Source organism: Cydia fagiglandana, chromosome 3 (genome assembly GCF_963556715.1).
Source record: "Cydia fagiglandana chromosome 3, ilCydFagi1.1, whole genome shotgun sequence".
In the NCBI taxonomy this organism is placed as follows: domain Eukaryota; kingdom Metazoa; phylum Arthropoda; class Insecta; order Lepidoptera; family Tortricidae; genus Cydia; species Cydia fagiglandana.
In genome coordinates, this window is record NC_085934.1 from 16657178 (window position 1) to 16675758 (window position 18581).

Below are 18581 nucleotides of genomic sequence, written 5' to 3' on the forward strand. Positions count from 1 at the left end.
CTGAAAATTTGCGATAAGTTGTTTTGCCAAACATTTTTTTGGGAAATGATAATTTGGGAAACATAGTTTGGGATGTGATACTTTGGGAAACGTTTTTGGGCCATTCGTTAGTAAACCATTGCATGGCATACAATTTACATAGGTACTAATAGAGAGGAGGCTGCGGAATTTGCTAAAGGTTTCTTTGGGAAATGAAACTATTGCGATAAGTTTGTTGGGAAGTGAAATTTGGCGAAATGTATTTGGCCCAAACGAAAGTACACCATTATAGATATCTTGCCAGGCATCCACTCAATTTCATGTCTCTCTAATTGGACGCTTTTTTCCATAGTTCTCTGCGAATAGCAGAAATGTGGGAATCTGAATGGAAAGTAATGTAAAATGGCAATACCAAATTTGATTATTAATTTGAAATAACTAGGTAGTTTTTTTATAGCTCCATCTCATGAAATAAAAAAGGAAAATACAAATCTGTAAGAAGGAATTTATTTATAATTATATATAAAATACCTAAACCAAACACAAGTTAATAAAATAGTCTACTTCATTTGGCATAACACCATCCCTATTATCCTCGCAATTTAAAAAGTCGTATGTTGTTATGAAAGTCGTATGCAGTTGTTACTGTTTAGCTTAGCACGGTAGTATTGAAAACAAATCGTCATGTTTTTTCCAAATTTTACTGAAGTTATCTGTTTACTACAAGTGCAAAGTGATTCCACTGTCCTTGGTATGAACTAAAATAACTTCTGCACCACTTCACGACACATGAATATATTTTTAATTACAAAAAACGTTGTTTTTATAAATCAATTTAGCCATTTGTCACTGACTGTCATTTCGGTCGCGTACTGAGATTGCCAATCGAGCAGTTTGTAAGTACCGCCTATCGCGGGGTAGTTTGCGTTGGGTCATAATTGAGCGGACAGAATACTTCCATGTATATCATTTCGCTGGGGGGGAGGGGTTTGCCAAATGTGACCAAGTGTGACAAGGAGAGGGGGAGGGGTCAAAAAACCTAGAAATTCGTGTGACGTAATTAATGGATGACCCCGTACGAGCGGGAAAGGAATGAATGAATGAATGAAACTAAAAAAAAAAACATTTCTATGGTTCACTTATTTGTCAGAGATGACATTTAAAATAAGGTTGGCAACACTGTATTTCATTCAATATTTTTTAAGTGGTAATTACACGAAGTATCGTAAAATCGGCAAAAAGATACTGCGTGTATGCACAAATCCTTTTTTGGGGAATAGACTAAAGACTTGTCTTGATAACTATAAGGTAGTAGTAAGGTAGTTTTAAAGGTGTGCACGACCCTTTAAATGACAAATAAAAGTACGGGAGTAGAAAAAATAAGTTACTTAATTCATTTCATGAATATTGTTACTTAATATTAGGTACATCATAATCCATATACACCCTATTAGAACTAAAACTTATACCTAAAACTTAAACTTATATGTACTTAAAAAAATTATAAACAACTATGAAAATAAAACCGGTCAAGTGCAAGTCGGACTGGTGTTCCATGGGTTCCGTACATTAGGTACCCTATTTTTAACAATGTATTTTTTATGTGGAACGTGAATGCAATGTCTTAAAAAACCCGTAGGGGTCGGATCAAAAAATAAGTAATTAAGTCCAACTCACGCTTGACTGCACATTTCTACCATTTCTAATAGGTTTTCTTGTCATCTATAGGTAAAGTACTTTTTGTGTATTTTTTTCAAAATTTTATACCCAATAGTTTTATAAATACAGGAGGGGCGGGGGGGTCGGACAGTGTGAAATCGTATTCATAACATTCACAAGAAGAGTCATGCACACACTAAATATTTTCATCACATGAACATAAGTTTATAGAATTACATTGACCTAGACAATATTAAATACCTATTTAGAATCATATATCAATATAAGCGGCAATGTCATGTGTCGTTTTTTCATTCGGCTCTTCAGTTCAGTAAATTGCCTGCCGATGCGTCTAGGCCGCCAATTGCTTTAAATTAGGAACCCATTTGTTTGTGTTTAACCGTCGATTGTCGTCTAATTGTGCTACAAACAGCTAAAAATGGATGTAGGATGGTGATCAGCTGTGATTGTCGGGATGCGGAACGGAGCGGACGAATTAATTTTCATTGGGAGGTTGCGAACACGCTATTCATCCTATTAATGTTTGTTATAAGGCGGTGGGGCTACTACGGTCACAGAATAATATAATAGTACAGTCGCCATCAGATATATCGGAGCAGCCAAGGTGTTCACAAATATCTGAACACGCCTCTATTGTCAATGCATTAGAGTGCGTGTTCAGATATTGTGAACACCTTGGCCGCTCCGATATATCTGCTACTAGGTACAGAAGACTCACTCTCTAACAAAACGCGTCTGTTACGATCAGGACAGATATCGCCGCTAGGTGGCGACAGCGCCACGCGCGGCTTATGGCTAGCCACCAAATTTGGTGTGGATGTACCTACTTTTAGCTACCTGTAGCAAAGCGACGAAAACAACAAGTATTAAAATTTAAATCAAAGTGCCGAGCAGTAAAGCCCATAGAAAGCCATCGCGATCAAAAACGTCTGTTTAAGTGTTTACTATCCAACAGTTGAATCTGTCGATTTCAATTGAATATCGATGAAATTTCTCCGAGTTTCGATTTAACCGATAGCCGTCCAGGTATGTAAAATACGAGGTTTACGTTCTTAAATGCATGGTAACTTGGTAACATTGGTAGCCCAGATGGCAGCTGAGTGTCCCCAGTACGCCGGGCATGCGCACTAGGCTTCACGCCCGCTGTCAAAACCACGCGAATGAAAACATCGCGAAATAGGTTCAAGAATTATATGATTTTATCTGAAATTTTGCTAGTTAATAAGTGTGGCTAATAGGTAGGCAATAATCGAATAATAATTTATTGATAGTGTTCAGTGTTGTGTTATAAACATGAAGTTACATATGCTTGAACTGAGTAAGTTGTATTTGTAGATTTTAAGCCAATATTATTATAGTTTTCGTATTTTATAGTAACTCATGGATTTCGATAAAACACAATATTTGGCGGAGTGAACTACTAATTAGGACTATTAAATGATAGCATACAATTCTGCGAAATCGGGCCTTTTCTTTTTGAAAATTATAACTTATTTGCAAACACACGTTCAACGCAGCGGATAATAATGATTTTTAAAGGATACACTATGATTTCTTTATTTTGTAAAGATTAAACTTTGACAGACTTTCCAGGTCCCTTTAGACGCGCTAGATTTTTCGCACATGATTATGTCAATTCAGGAGCTTTATACGTAATACAAGTTTTGAGCACCGTTCGTCTTTTGGTAGGGCAAAAAGGCCCTCAGGCCTCAGGCACCTGTCAACAATCGGCCTGATTCTGACTTTAAGATACGTCAATTACTTAATAGACCTAGAAACGATATTAGCGGAAGCAGTTATAAAGTTGACCCAAAAATTTTTTATTAAGCTATGAGCTTCATCACATATGTTCCTTGAGTAATTCTAAGCATTTCAAGCCTGGGAGGCAATAAGAAATGTGTGTCTACTCGGATTTGTAATGGATTCAAACTTTCAGCCCCTTTTTAACCCTGTTAGGGGATGAATTTTACAAAACGCTGAAATTACTTATCCTGTCTTTTAATAATATCCCCAAATACAAAGATTCAAGTCCCGCGTTCGAAAATTTTTTTGATATCCATACAAACTTTCAACTCCTTTTTCACCACCTTAGGGGATGAATTTTCAAAAAAGCTGAAATTAGTTTTCTTGTATTTTAATAATATATCGTTTTACGAAGTTTCAAATTCCTGGCTTAAAATAAAACTTGAACCCCATACAAACTTTCATCCCCTTTTTAACCCCCTTAGGGGTTGAATTTCTCAAAATCGTTTCTTATCTCTTGTACACTTTATAAATGTAATCTAGTGTGCAAATTTCAACTTTCTATCTTTTGTAGTTTCGGCTCCGCGTAGCAAAAATCTCCAACCAAATTTTTCACCTTTTTACGTTTTTCTTGTAAAATTACTATGAAACTGAAAAAAACAAATATCAGCAATGAATTCTACGTCTTTGGTTTATACGAAAATGATACCAAACTTGCCCTAGTACCCACCAGGATCAGAATAGATTTTTTTAAAGATGACGGGTGGCGGCCGTCTTTGTACCCCACCCTCCCCCCCCACTTCAGGCTAGAAATGCTTAGAATTACTCAAATATCAGATGTGATGAAGCTCATAGCTTAATAAAAAAATTTTGGGTCATGTATGGCAGCGTTACATAACTGATTCCAGTATATGAATTAGATGTGTCAGTGTAAATGTGACGTTTCTTCAAACAAAAACGTCACTTTTGACACTGACACATGTAATCCATATCGTTTCTAGATCCATTAATTGGCGTATCTTAAAGTTCGAATAGGGCAGAATGATCCTATTCTTAGTAAATAGTGGCTAAATTTATTGTACTCTGACGGTTGTTACGTCATTTTTCTCGTGCCTTACGAAAAAATATTATTAATGTTTCTTTTTTAATATTATAAGGGCTACTATTCGTAACAAAACTAATGGTAAGATCGATCGTATAATATATGTACTTATTGTCCATTGTGTTTTTTTACTTAATCGATATTAATTCTTAGTGATGCATTTGAACACAATCAGCATACTGAGTTCCAAGTAACGACAGATTAACTTTTTATGACATGGCGTAGATAAGCGTACTGGCAGCCAATTTAAATTTTAAAATTCTCAACTAGATCTGTCGTATTATAATTTATTTAATTTTGTGCATCTCGCCCGCACTGAAAAATGCGAGATGTCTTGCGCGTTATTCCGCCTACCTATCATTTTTTATATAGCCTTATCTACTCGTACCTATACTTACTAACAGTCATAGCATACTGCCCGATTCGAACTCTAAGATATCTACGTCAATTAATAAATTAAGAAACGATATGGATTAGATGTGTCAGCGTAAAAAGTGACGTTTTTGTTTGAAGAAACGTCACATTTGACCCTGACATATATTATCTAATCCATATCGTTTCTAGATCTATTAACTGACGTATCTTAAATTTCGAATCGGGCGGTAGGGCTTAGCCCAGACGGATAGCAGACGATGTTACGTAAGTTGCGAGAATACGCCAACAATGTTGCATGATGTACATATACGTGGGACATGCGCACGCGCCTGATGTGGACATTGGACAAGTCGACGAGGCACTTGGTTCCAATATGTAGGTACTCCTACTAACGTTCGCGGCGACTGACCGGCAAAATATATTCACTTTTATGTCAGGGTTTTATATTTTTTCTTCGTCTCCTTTGACCTTTGAGTATAAAAGTAACCGGAGACGCCTTGGCTGTCATTTTCTGTACAAAACAGTTGATTTTTGTGGGGGAGGGGCACGTCAAGTCTCTCGAAGCCTTTGACCTAAGTCTGCCTTTATCTGTCATTGCATCAGTGTCATTTCTTCTCATCAAACATAAATACGATTTAGGAGAATGCGCCCTCATAAACTGTCACTATAGACGGACGCTACTGCATTTTTGCCACCAATTTTTGGTTGCCGATTTGGATGGCAACCAAAAAAAGATGTCGGTTTTTACAAGATCGTGCAACTAACATCCCAACACATAGTCATACATTTATAATAGGAGTAGGATTTTGTCTGGTAGAGAGTTAAGTAATTAATACATATTTAATATTCCTTAGTAGATAGCTGTAAATATATTCAGTGTATTCCGCGCCTGACGCCCTTGAAAACATGGTCATCATTCACTCATTGTAACCATAATACGGACGTAAATAAATAACCAGTGCAGATTGTACATGACATTATCTTATCGTATCGAATCTCTCCGTGTTTATGGCATTCATGATCGCTGTACCATAAACTTTGTCATGTCTACAACAATTCAACACACATATTTAAAAAGCCTGTAGAATAAAATACGACCTTTGTTATCTGTTCCAAATGAAAAGATTTAAGTTTGCGATTTGTGGCATTTCCTTCCAATCCTGTATGTTATGAACTAGAAATATTACTACTTAAATAAAATAAGTTGCCTACGTAAAATTCATTCAATAATCAATAAAATCAAAAATATCTCGAACCAATCTGGAGATATACTGCATTAAACTTAAGAGCCCATCAACGTGCACACTAGCGCCACTGCTAAATAATCGTGATTATTTAAATTTGACGACAGGTATTTAAAAATGGAGGCCGCTACGGACTGTATTGTGTATTTAAGTACCTTTTGAATACATCAAACTAGTTTTTATGTTGCTGGATTTGTCAATCTATGCCTCCAAAGTAAAAACGGCCGTTTTTGTTTTGAGTTCCTAGATCGACGAATCCAGCAACATAAAAACTAGTTTGATGTTTTCAAAAGGTACTTAAATACACAATACAGTCCGTAGCGGCCCCCATTTTTAAATACCTGTCGTTAAATTTAAATAATCACGATTATTTAGCAGTGGCGCTAGTGTGCACGTTGAAGGTCTCTTAAAACCGGTGTTAGATAAGTATCGTTGTTACAACTCACGTTGCTGAAGACATGGCCCGAGGTATAAAATTTTTTGCAACACAAAAAAAAACAATAAAATAATGTCATATAAAAAGCAATAAGAGAAAGAAATATGTACTACTAATTAATGAATTTTTAGTATTATTACTGTCTTCCAGTCCATGATATTGTTCTGTCATAACATAAATAATCACTTATGACAAAAAAAATGTCAATAATTATTTTTTTACTACTCGTACTTAGATTTTTCTCTTGAATGGTTTATATACATGTTTAGATTTAATGTATATATAGTTATTTTGTCTTTATGTCACTCTCCTAAAGTTCAAAAGATTAGTAAAACTACCGTCCACAAATTTAGTATAGCTAAAAATACGTCGGGATAAGATTCATTCAATATATATACCTATGTTAAAACTGTGCCATTCTTGTGATTAGGTTGCCGCGCGGGAACCTGGCTGCCGTGAGTCACCGTGACAAAATACCGCAGTGGGTCAATGCTAGGCAGTGTTGCCAACTCGGATTTTGAGAAAATGCTAGACTAATGTCTAGATTATACCAAAATTATGCTAAAGATTTTTGAAACACTTATGCTCAAAAAATGCTAAAATATCACTTATAATTAGACACATAAAACACATACTTTTTTCAAATTTACCGCCTTTTTTACTGACAAGATCTGCTTGACCAACTTTATCCGTTGACGTCCATCCGTCCACAAAAGTCAAAATTCATATGAAAATATGAACCACATAAGGCGATGGCGCATATTGTTGCTGCCAAGTTGGTGCAAACATGGCTTAGACTAAATTATGCTAAAAAATATGCCAAATGCTAAATGGAAAATGTTGGTGTCAAAGCGATTGAAAATATGCCAGATCTGGCATCATTTATGCCAAGTTGGCAACACTGATGCTAGGTAGATGATGATGACCTAATCGTAGTTGTTAAGACAATGTCGGACTTCAGTCTTACACAATAAATAAAATCCAAACGTATACCTACATACGATGATCATTTATATCACAAGCGGATGGAAACCAGCCGATCAATAATTTCAATGACAAGTCAATTACAGTTGAGAACTTATCAATATTGCATACTTATGCAGGCTTGATTGCTTTAACTGTCTTCCAAACTGTAATTCACGACAAAAAATAGCGGTGATCGAAATCATTAAACAGACATAAATCAAAGTTCATTGACATTTATTGGCTTGGTTGGTTGGACCTTAACAAAACTCTCGTCTCGAACTGTTAGGTATCAAAAAATCGAATATTTAGGTACCTCTTCAGTTCTAGCAATATATACTTACAGATTATGGCTCCTCTACACGAGGGGCCAGCGCCGGCCACTCCAAGGGACGCATTTATGCGTTAGAGGGAGCAAGTGATATTGCTATCTCATTCTACCGCATGGCTGCGTCCCTTGGGTTGGCCGGCGTTGGCCCATCGTGTAGAGGAGCCATTAGATTTCAGTTTAGTTATCAGCGCTCGCGCAGGTGGCCCAATTGACAAGAGTTAGCGGTCATCTGTCATGGGGGTCGTCGTCGCAAGCGTCAATTAATCGCTGATTTAAGCATTGACCCCCACTTGAACTGCCTGGTTCTGTCAGCGATGCGTTCGTTTCATTTTAGACCTTGCGGCGAAGCACTTGTACGATGTACAGTCGCCATCAGATATATCGGAGCGGCCAAGGTATTCACAATATCTGAACAAGCACTCTAACGCCTCGACAATAGAGGTCTGTTCAGATATTTGTGAGCACCTTGGCCGCTCCGATATATCTGATGGCGACTGTACACTGTACTTACACTCCACCAAAAAACTACAGTGAAACCGCGTAAACTTAGAAAATACTTTCTTTATAAAATATTTATTTCTGTAAGATTTACATTCTACTACTAACTAACATAACTTTTAGAGTTCTATACCTCAAAAAGAAATAAGAAACCCTTAATTGAATAATTTTACAGGTTAGACTCACTTGTTTTTAGTCACTCGCGCGACATATTTCGGAGAGCCTAGGTCTTCTTTCTCAAAAACTGACAACAGTAGCGTTCACGACGGCCGTGTATCACGTCAAGTGGGTCTATTTTTTTCCAAATGTGAGTCCCATGCTCAAGTTATCAGAGACACATAGGTACATTGATGCATGTCCCTAAGGACAGGCCTTACGGGGACTTAAAATGGTACCTACTAGTTCAGCGGTGTCACTCACGAATTCGAGTCAATCGTGCAGTCTAATGAAACTAATTGCGACCAATCGCGCGCGTGATGCGAACTCATCAACCAATCGCGTTGTAGCGGTATCACACCGCTGTATTGGCCCCATTCAGGCCCCATTCTTACGAGTATTGCCCGTAAGGCGAGTCCTGAGATATACGTCAATGGACACATATCCCTGCCTCAAAAAAATAATTACCCACAAAAGCTTTTACCAAGCCATTTTTATGTTTACCACCTATTGTAGTTGACTCAGCTCGAAATTATACCTGTCGGAATGTCTGGTGGTGACTATTAAATTTCGTTGACTAAACTATTTAGGTATGGTTGCAAAAATGCCAACTGCATTTAAGGTCTACTCGTGTCGATGTATAAAAGGAAGCAGTATTGTATTGCAACAAAGTAAAAGAATAATAGGCATTTTTTGGGCAAGGTATGTAAAGTACTAATGCCGATTTGTGGCATTTGTGGCATGTGGGGTGGTGGTTTGGTCTAGCGCATATTAGACAATATCTTTCCACCAGAGAAGGGTCTTTATCCTTCATGTGCATAAGGACTTTTCTATCAGACTCTTCTCTGATATTCTTCGCTTCTCATGTCTAACAAAAGGCTTGCACTAAGTACAAATTGGTCTCAAACACAACTCTAGAAATACCTAATCTAAATCGATAAAATTCAAAAAAAAAACAGACGACGGCACATAATTATTTGCTTGTTCTAGGTGCCTTATACCGTTTCATTTATTATCATTATTATCAGACAATAATACCACTCAATGGCTGTTGTTACTCTGGAGTTGCGAGCATCGATAGGTTACGGCAACCACTTACTATCGTGACATATCGTATGTTTGTTTACAGCTGGATTGAAAATTGCTACAATGACTGTTTTAATTATTGAAGTTCACAAGCGTAGTAAAAGTGACATTGACAATAATGGCCTAAATGAAGCAATCAGTACCTACCTAGGTCTTACAATATACATTGATGATAGAGTAAAACGTAATCATAAGTAATAAACAAACATAGTATATTATGTACCTTATAGTACTAGGTATTAGGTATAGAACATTTTAAGGTTTTCTTTAAATGATGAACATTTCTATTCCGGTTCGAAGTTCAAGTTTTGGATACAGTAGGATGTTTTGTCTGGTGTTAGTGTACATGTATTATATGAATGTATTTAAGCATGTTTTAATGTAAGTACCTACCTACATAATAATTTCAGTGAATTTAGGTTTTTATGAAGAAAAAAAAACAAGTACGAGTAGGTATAGTTCGCCTTCAATGAGAATGGGATTTAAAAGTAACATATGTATGCACAACAGATGTATTTATACTATTTATCTTAATTATTCAAAAATTATGAATGATGCTCAATCAAATTCTAATCGCGGTTCGATAATACACCGTGAAATTTTAGTGGTTGTTTTCCCGCGACAGGGCGATTTGCTATCGGTAGTACTTTCGAATTATGATAGACAAACTTATAAATAAACTGTTTTCCAAAAAAAAAAATACAAAAAAATAACCTAAACTCGAACAAGCGAAAAACAATAGTAACACACTAAAACTGCAAGTCGACGACAGTTCCCGATATTGTAAACAGATAAACAAATAAACAAGCACATGTTACTTTTTTAAACTGTGTAACAGGCTAGAGTCTGTGCGGAAAGAGAAGAGTCGTGGGATTTGAGGGCGCGCCAGTGCTATTTTATGGTTTTTGCTATGCTGACAACACTGGTCACGTGATTATAGTACGACACTAAAGGCCATGATACTTGTACCCCTTTTGTTCCGGTTTTTTACCATGGCTTACTAAACGGAGCCTGGTGGTGGTGTCGGCTCGTCAAATCAATCCTCTGATTTAGCGCAGGCACTAGTTTTCTTTTTAAAACACACTTTTGTTTTTATGTTTCAGATACTAAAAAGTGACAGTGCGATTGACAAAACTGCTAAAACTAGTTAAGAATCTGCCCAATACAACTGTAATTTTAGTACCAAACAAGATAGAGTCTCATTTATGTACTACCTAATCTGTGCAGTCCAACAGTTATTTTAATACAAAACCGGATAGATCGGGTAAAAATTGGGCATTAGAACTGTAATTTTACTATCTGGGATATATTTCACCCATTGTAAACTTGACTTGTAATGTATGTGTACATTATTAATAATAAATATGAATATGAATAAAAATAGTGCATAAGTAGGTAGGCCTTATTGGGATATGTCCGGTTCTCTCATCTCACGATATTTTACTTCGCCGAAAAGTCTGCTAAATATGAAATACTTATAATTTCGTAACTAACAGAACCTAGTAAACGAACTTACAAATAAAGAAATATTTTTATGAAAAGGTTTTATTCTTAGTAATCGACGTCTGAATTAAAATATTCAATGTCACTTATGTTTGAGCTAGCTTCAGAACAACCAGGGACTGATGTGAGGAACTGGATGTGCTTGAATCCGGCACGTAGATTACGAATTCTTGCATATCACCTACTTAGCGGTCTTTTATTCGAGATACCGTAGGTACTTTTACACAATCCTGAAAAAAAAATTACATATAAATATGCATAAAATGGAAAGTATCAAGACTATTTGTCAGTTATTTTAAAGATCATGAATGACCTGCATATTTATGAAAATTAATATATTTTGAATGAATATACTTACCGATTATTTACCGGAGACAAGTTACTTAGGGGGCTTATTAAATAGGTAATTATTTAATATTAAATACAACATCAATACCCGCGAATAGCGGAAACACGTTCCGCGACTTTTTGTAAGTCGATAGTCGGCTTTTAGCCGTTTTCTTCCCGCTGACAAAACCGAACAATGTTAAATATAATTTTTCTTGTGGTTTTATGTACGGTTTCATCGTGTTTTGAAAATATTTTATACATAAAACTTGCGGTCTTTGTTAATAAAAATATACAATGACAGAAGTTTGTTTACTTTTTACAAGACAGGTGTCAAAGGTTGGATTGCCATATAAAATTTAAAATGTTAGTTCCCGTTTCTGCCACGACTCTTCTCTTTCCGCACAGACTCTAGAGTGCTTTACTGTTTGACAACTGAAATTAAAATTTACTTAGACTGTTCCTTCACGATTAACAGTTGAAATAAAACCTTTTTATTAGTTTGATGATTGCCATTACTTTGTGTCAACTTTGGTAAATCGAATAATTACATCCTCTTCGCTTATTAAACTAATGTGATAACAGATCCTGTCAATGTCATCACTGCTATTTCTAGTAAAATGGATCGACATTTACGAATATTCTAATTTAGAGTACGTCGCGATGGTGCAGCTGTACGCTAGGGCTAACTACGACTCCCACGCCGCCCGGCGACTTTACGCGGAACCGGACCATTTACAGTCGCTGCGTCTTCGGGGGATTTTAAACCCCCAAGTTCCACACGGACGAACAATTGTCGCCGCAACACAGCGGCTGCTTAACCACGGGCAGGTTCAAACGCCAGCACATGCACAGGGCAGAGGTGATTGTGTATTGAACGTGGCGGATTGCAGTTCGAACAATTATTGCGGTATCGGGAAGTTTAAGTGTTTGTTTAAGTTTTTGATCAATGATCATTAAAAGCTTGATCTTAACTTGTTATGTTTACTTTTAAGGATCTGCAAACTAACTGCACGTAAAATGTGTGAAGGAAAAATAAATGGAACTACTTTTTAGGTTATTATGTTTCATTCACTCAAAAGAATTAGGTAGGTACTACTGCAGTGCTACTACTGGTGTTAGGTCACTTTCGAGTTTCGTTCGACACATTTATAAATCTGGCACTTCTTAACATTATTTAAAAAAAAGATTACACATTGACTGTATATCGATAGCAGAATCATTTCGTTGCGGGAAAACAACCACTAAAATTTCACGGTGTATATGTCGTAGTCAGATCGTATAATCCGCCGTATTACATTACGGCTAGCCGTTTTCAAAAACAGGGGCGTTTTGAAATGCGGCGGTTCAACGATTAGCCGGATTGTCACTGCGATACGTTCTTCAATAAGGCGGCCCACGTTTAGCCGCATCGTACATTGTAGAGTGACCAGTTCTTTCGGTCGCCTACGTAACCGGAGTTTGGCAATGTTTGCAATTTAATTTATTTCTATCATGGTCCCACCGCACTACATGCGTTTCTTTTCCAAAACATTTCCTTCACAACTTAAATAGACGGAGCCCCGCAAGCGGGGCTCCTATTTCTGGGCGGTTTGCCCTTCGGGCATCTGAAGTTACCTAACGAACCTAACCTAATTACCTACCTACGCTTTTTCCCCCAAAGTGTAATGTTTTCACGGACGTCTCACTTAATCAATAGGTAGGTAGGTTAGGTTCGTTAGGTAAATTTTTTTTGAAAAGAAACAGTCCGACAAACTCCAGATTTGATGGACACCCCAGCGTTTCTCAGGCAGCGCCACGAGTGTTAAAAATGGGAACTAAAACTGTCAAAGCGGCGGCTAATGACTCGCTGTATTACATTACGGCTAGCCGTGTTGAAGAACGTATGGCGCCGAATACATTCCGGCGGATTCTCATTCAGCCGCATTCAATACGGCTAATCGTTAAACCGCCGCATTTCAAAACGCCCCTGTTTTTGAAAACGGCTAGCCGTAATGTAATACGGCGGATTATACGATCCGACTGCGACATATACATCGATGAATTTATCTTATTTTAAATCCTTCAAATACCTAATTGACAATCAGATGTCATGGTTTTCTAAAAAAACTAGTAAGCCGCGCCAAAATGCCGGGACCAGAAGGTACCTACTTTCGTTAGCTTTTAGATTAAGATGGTTTACTTACTTATACCACAAAATAAGTAATAGTATTATCATACTTATACTTAGGAACGATACAATTCACCAGATATTTAAGTAAGTATGTGCTGTATGTAAAAATTACATCATTCGTATTGAACATGGCCGTATACCTACCCAACTCTTCGTTCAAATTGAACTCTTATCAACAAATTAACACACTTGCATTCAGTGAAGGCGAGAGCGCTTATCAGTAACGAGGAAGGCATCAATTCTGATTGATGCGTCGCTGAAAAAGACCATTGTTGTGCGATTGAGACGTCTAGACCCTGCCCGTGTACAGTTGCCAACAGATATACAAATATCTGAACACACCTCTATAGTCAAGGCACTAGAATGCGAGTTCAGACAATGTTGAGCACCTCGGCCGCTCTGATGGCGACTGTACTACGAGTAACATTCTTAAATGACGAACGGTGGGCCTTATATCTTTGCAATAAGGCTTAGTATTTGGAAGTTGACCGTGTGAACGATTGTATACCCATTGGTGAACGCAATCAAGACGAAGTCTTTATGCAGTCCAGTGTTACGTGATCTCGACATCGGGTACCTAAAAATAAGCGTAGCTACTTAATCTTATAGTACAGTCGCCATCAGATATATCGGAGCGGCCAAGGTGTTCACAAATATCTGAACACCCCTATATTGTCAGGGCGTTAGAGTGCGTGTTCAGATATTGTGAACACCTTGGCCGCTCCGATATATCTGATGGCGACTGTACGTTATGGTATTTCCTCTTACCTGTAATTTATTAGTGAGAATAATCAAAACCCTGTACATATACATTCCATCGTATATAGATTGCTCATCAAACAACTATATTTAAGTGCGAGATTCTATTACTCATTATTTTACAGATCTCATGGCTACCTTATGACTGGTTTACTGAGGCGAAGCAACCCAGACGGTCATGTTATCGTATATCTAAATACCTCATAAGCAATACGGACGCTTAATTAGTATGAACTGCTTGAGAGATTGCGTGCAAAACGTTTGAACCCACACGACGATACGTCGCATGTCTGGGTCGTGGCTACCAAATATGTTAGGAACATTTCACTAATCAATGTGTGTTTGGCTATAGCCCTATTGGCTATATATATGTCCAGTTCTACTTTTGTTACTGCCACAATGTGTAATGGTAATGGCATAATTATGTACCTAATTGTATTCGGTTTCATATCGAAGACCGTTAAGCCTAGCCCGCACATACCCTGTCTACGCGGCTGATAAATGTGATGTTTTGTGAGCCCTTTGCAGTTTGCATTTTATTTGAAATAGGTATGTCAACTGTCAAATACATACTAATACCTGCGTGTCTACTCCATTAATCAGCGGACCGGCAGGTACCCAAATACATAGGTACATAACCAAAAACCTCCTTGATTTACATGGCTAAAACGATTACTCTTTGTACGGGTATAATACCTATAATACATAACAGTACATATGAGCAATTGTGTTTAATAATAATCTTTTGTAAAGTCCAGGCCTATGGGATTACCCGTTTTCATACTGGTTTTCCTAGTTTTAGTCCGAATCTGGCACGGAAATCTTGCTAGGCACAAATAGATCAGGTACTTCCCGAGAGGATAATTGTGTAGTTTCCTTTGAGGTTTATCGTTATTAAATAATGACGTTAATTAATTTAATATTGATATTTGTGACGTTCCACGGAAAAAGGTACCTTATGGCGGCTGGCGCTTACGTCGCATAGCGCCGCAATAATATTGGAGCGGCATTAATAATAGCGTAAGCGCCAACCGCCATAAGGTACCTTTTACCGTGGGACGTCACATTTACTGACTTTTTAAAATTTTCAGTAATACCAAAAAGTATATTCCTTATATGTTATTGGTATTTAATTTAAACCATTTGATAGCCGCAGTACTGAAGAGTATCAATCGTTAATTTGCCACAGCTGACACTTGAACTTAACGGTACTTACTAAATCGATACCATTGACTGAACGTACTTCAAATGAAATGATGACTTTAATTGACCATAATTGAAGCTAATTTGTTCATAACGTTTTATATACAGTAGAGTCCGGTTATAACGACGCTCAAGGGACTGCCGATATTACGTCGTACTAACCGGACGTCGCACTAAACGAACTGCCAATTTAAATATATTTTTTAAACAAAATAATTACATCATTTTGTATTTATTAATACATATGCGATAATCAAATAAAAAAAAAACATTTCGATTAAAATATTTATTTACGTTAGTATTACAACCCTTTGTCTTCAATGGAGAGACTTTTGTAAGTTTAGAAGAAGGTACTTATGTAGGCAACGCGTAAGACTCATCATCCGCAAATTACTCGAATCCCGTAAATTATAAAGTCGTAATTCTTGGGAATCTAATCAAGATGACAATCGTACATCGACAATCACAATAGTAAAAAAACATATCAATTTTCACTCAAGCTTTTATCGCCGACTGTGTACTTATACTTATGTTTCAAAAAGCAACTTATTGTCAAATTGAGTCAATTCTTACAAACCCAAACTCAATTAGGATGCGTTTTGTCACACAGTTACTATGGCCACCTCCTGAGTCCATCATCAGATCAGCTCGAAGGTACAGAAATATTGCATTGTCACCCAACTAAGATAATTGTGTATATGAAGTTTAAGCTCAATTACATAATGGGATTTAGGTTTTATTTTGTTTGCAAGATTACGAAAAGTCACATAACTATTTCATCTTGCTGCATGCGTATAGGCAAAGGGGGGAGAGGAGTTGAGTGCGCGGGACGGAGTAAGTTTTGTACCAACAATTTATTTGTAAAAACTACGTCGCTGGTCGTTGTAACCAGACGTGACGGACGGATTTTGTGTCAATTTCCGTCGTTAAAAGCGGTCGGTCGTTATAAGCGGAGTCGTTCTAAACGGTTGTACTTTCATAGTAGCTTGTACTAAAACCAAACAAGTGCCTATACTTACGTCGCTATAAGCGGTTGGTTGTTATAAGCGAAGTCGTACTAACCGGACTCTACTGTATTATAGTTTCTTATTATGTATAACGTGTGTTTGTTTTTTCATTGCCATTGGGGCATTTCATTTTAAAAGGATTATCGTAATTATTATTCAAGAGCAACACTTGCGTACCTACTCTGGCCAAATTTGCGGTTAATATTCTGTATTTGGGACATTATCTATGAAAAGGGACCTTATTGTCGATGGCGCTTACGCCGTACAGCGTCGCGCAGCATTGTATTTATATCGCAGCATCGTTAATAATGGCGTAAGCGCCATCGACAATAAGGTATACGCCCTTTTCATAGTTAATATCACATTTATAAATTATTTAGTTAAGCATCTATCACATGACCATATGCTTAAACACCACGCTAAATATCTCTACTGGCTTCTTCATATTTTAATAGTACACTAAATACACGAGTGACGTAACCCCAGTTCGTTTGATTGCAGCAATGCAAAAGAAGACGTGTAAGCCGGCCATGCTGGGCCGCGTGTGGTCGGCGAGTCGGCGCGCGCTCAGCCTAGAGCACACTCCTGCGCATCAGTTCGGCTGCTGTCAGTGGCAGACGCAGCAGCGGCCGCCGGTCGCCTACCTTATATACAGGTACTTACTCACGGCGCGATTCGGAAAATGAATTAGAGATTAACTAGACACGATATAGTAAAGATATGTGACGTCCCACGAAAAAAAGTACCTTATGGCGGTTAGCGCTTACGCTATTATTAACGCCGCTCCAATATTATTGCGGCGCTATGTGACGTAAGCGCTGGTCGCCATAAGGTACCTTTTTCCGCAGAAAGTCACATATCTTTACTATTTCATATCTAGTGAATCTCTAATTTATTTCCCGAATCCCGGCGCCAGCCGTCTTAAGGTACCTTTTGCAGTGGAACGTCACATATCTTTACTCTTCATATCTAGTGAGTCAAATTCATTTCCCAAATCGCGGCGCCAGCCGTCTTAAGGTACCTTTTGCAGTGGAACGTCACGTATCTTTACTATTTCATATCTAGTGAGTCTCTAATTCATTTCTCGAATCGAGCCGTTAGACTGGCTTTAATACAGTGAACTTCGTTGAAGAGGTCTGAAGACGTAAGTCTGTACGCTTGGCCATATGGAACTGGTGTACGCTGAGCCTTGAGTAATCTTTCGCTCATCTGACGGAGGACACTCCAGTTGGCTGTCAATGGTAGTATCTAGCGCATGCCAGTCGCGTAGTTAATGCTTATGTGTATCTCAACACAAGATCCTGTACGGATATGATGGTCGTTCTTGTCTACGTGACAGCGAGATAAAACGGTGTCCGTCACTTTCTATCCCACGATGTTAAAAAGTGACAGATTTAATCACGTGGATAAAGATGGATAAAGCCATCCATAATACGCCGGCTGAACATTGAAGCAACCAAGTAGATGCAGAAGTCTATGATGTCCTACATCATACACCGCATTTGAAAGGCGAGTGGTTTTAATTTAATAATTCAGTCAAATGAAATATACAAAGTAGGAATAGTTTAGGTACTTCTGCAAATAAATTACTGATCACAAAAAATGGCCTTGGTAAACAGTCAATATGCTTATTTATGCTTAAAAGCCACATGGTTTGTTCTCAGACCACTGAAAATTACTTTTTCTCAAACATGCAATGAAATATTGATGTTATGTTCCTTATAATAGGCTGCGAAGTATGACGTTTCAGGTGCGGCTAGGACAAAAGGTCGTTAATGGAATTTCATACACATCTTGCAGGCCTAGGCCGGCAAAGTCCTCTTTTTTAATTTTCATTTCACAGATATTTGTGACACAGCATCGTGGCATTCATCCATTAAAAAAAACTAGAGGTAGTATTTGCTTTATGGTTCGTAATGACACTCTGCCACTACGCCTATAAAAAAAAAAACAAAAAACAATGTTTGCTATAATTTGCAGTTTTATTTGTATAAAATCAACATGAACTTAATAAAT

The 18581-nt window shown here is 37.5% G+C and overlaps 1 protein-coding gene across 2 annotated transcripts in view; it reads left to right on the top strand.

The window, feature by feature from the left end:
• Nucleotides 1-18581, top strand: part of LOC134680236 (protein rolling stone-like) — a 36732-nt gene that overhangs the window by 5111 nt on the left and 13040 nt on the right. Inside the window, exon 2 of one of the 2 annotated variants that reach the window (XM_063539324.1) lies at nt 17052-17220. In XM_063539324.1, coding sequence (XP_063395394.1) covers nt 17052-17220 — 169 coding nt within the window. The remainder of the gene's footprint in view (nt 1-17051; nt 17221-18581) is intronic. The other variant, XM_063539326.1, reaches the window with a different exon arrangement.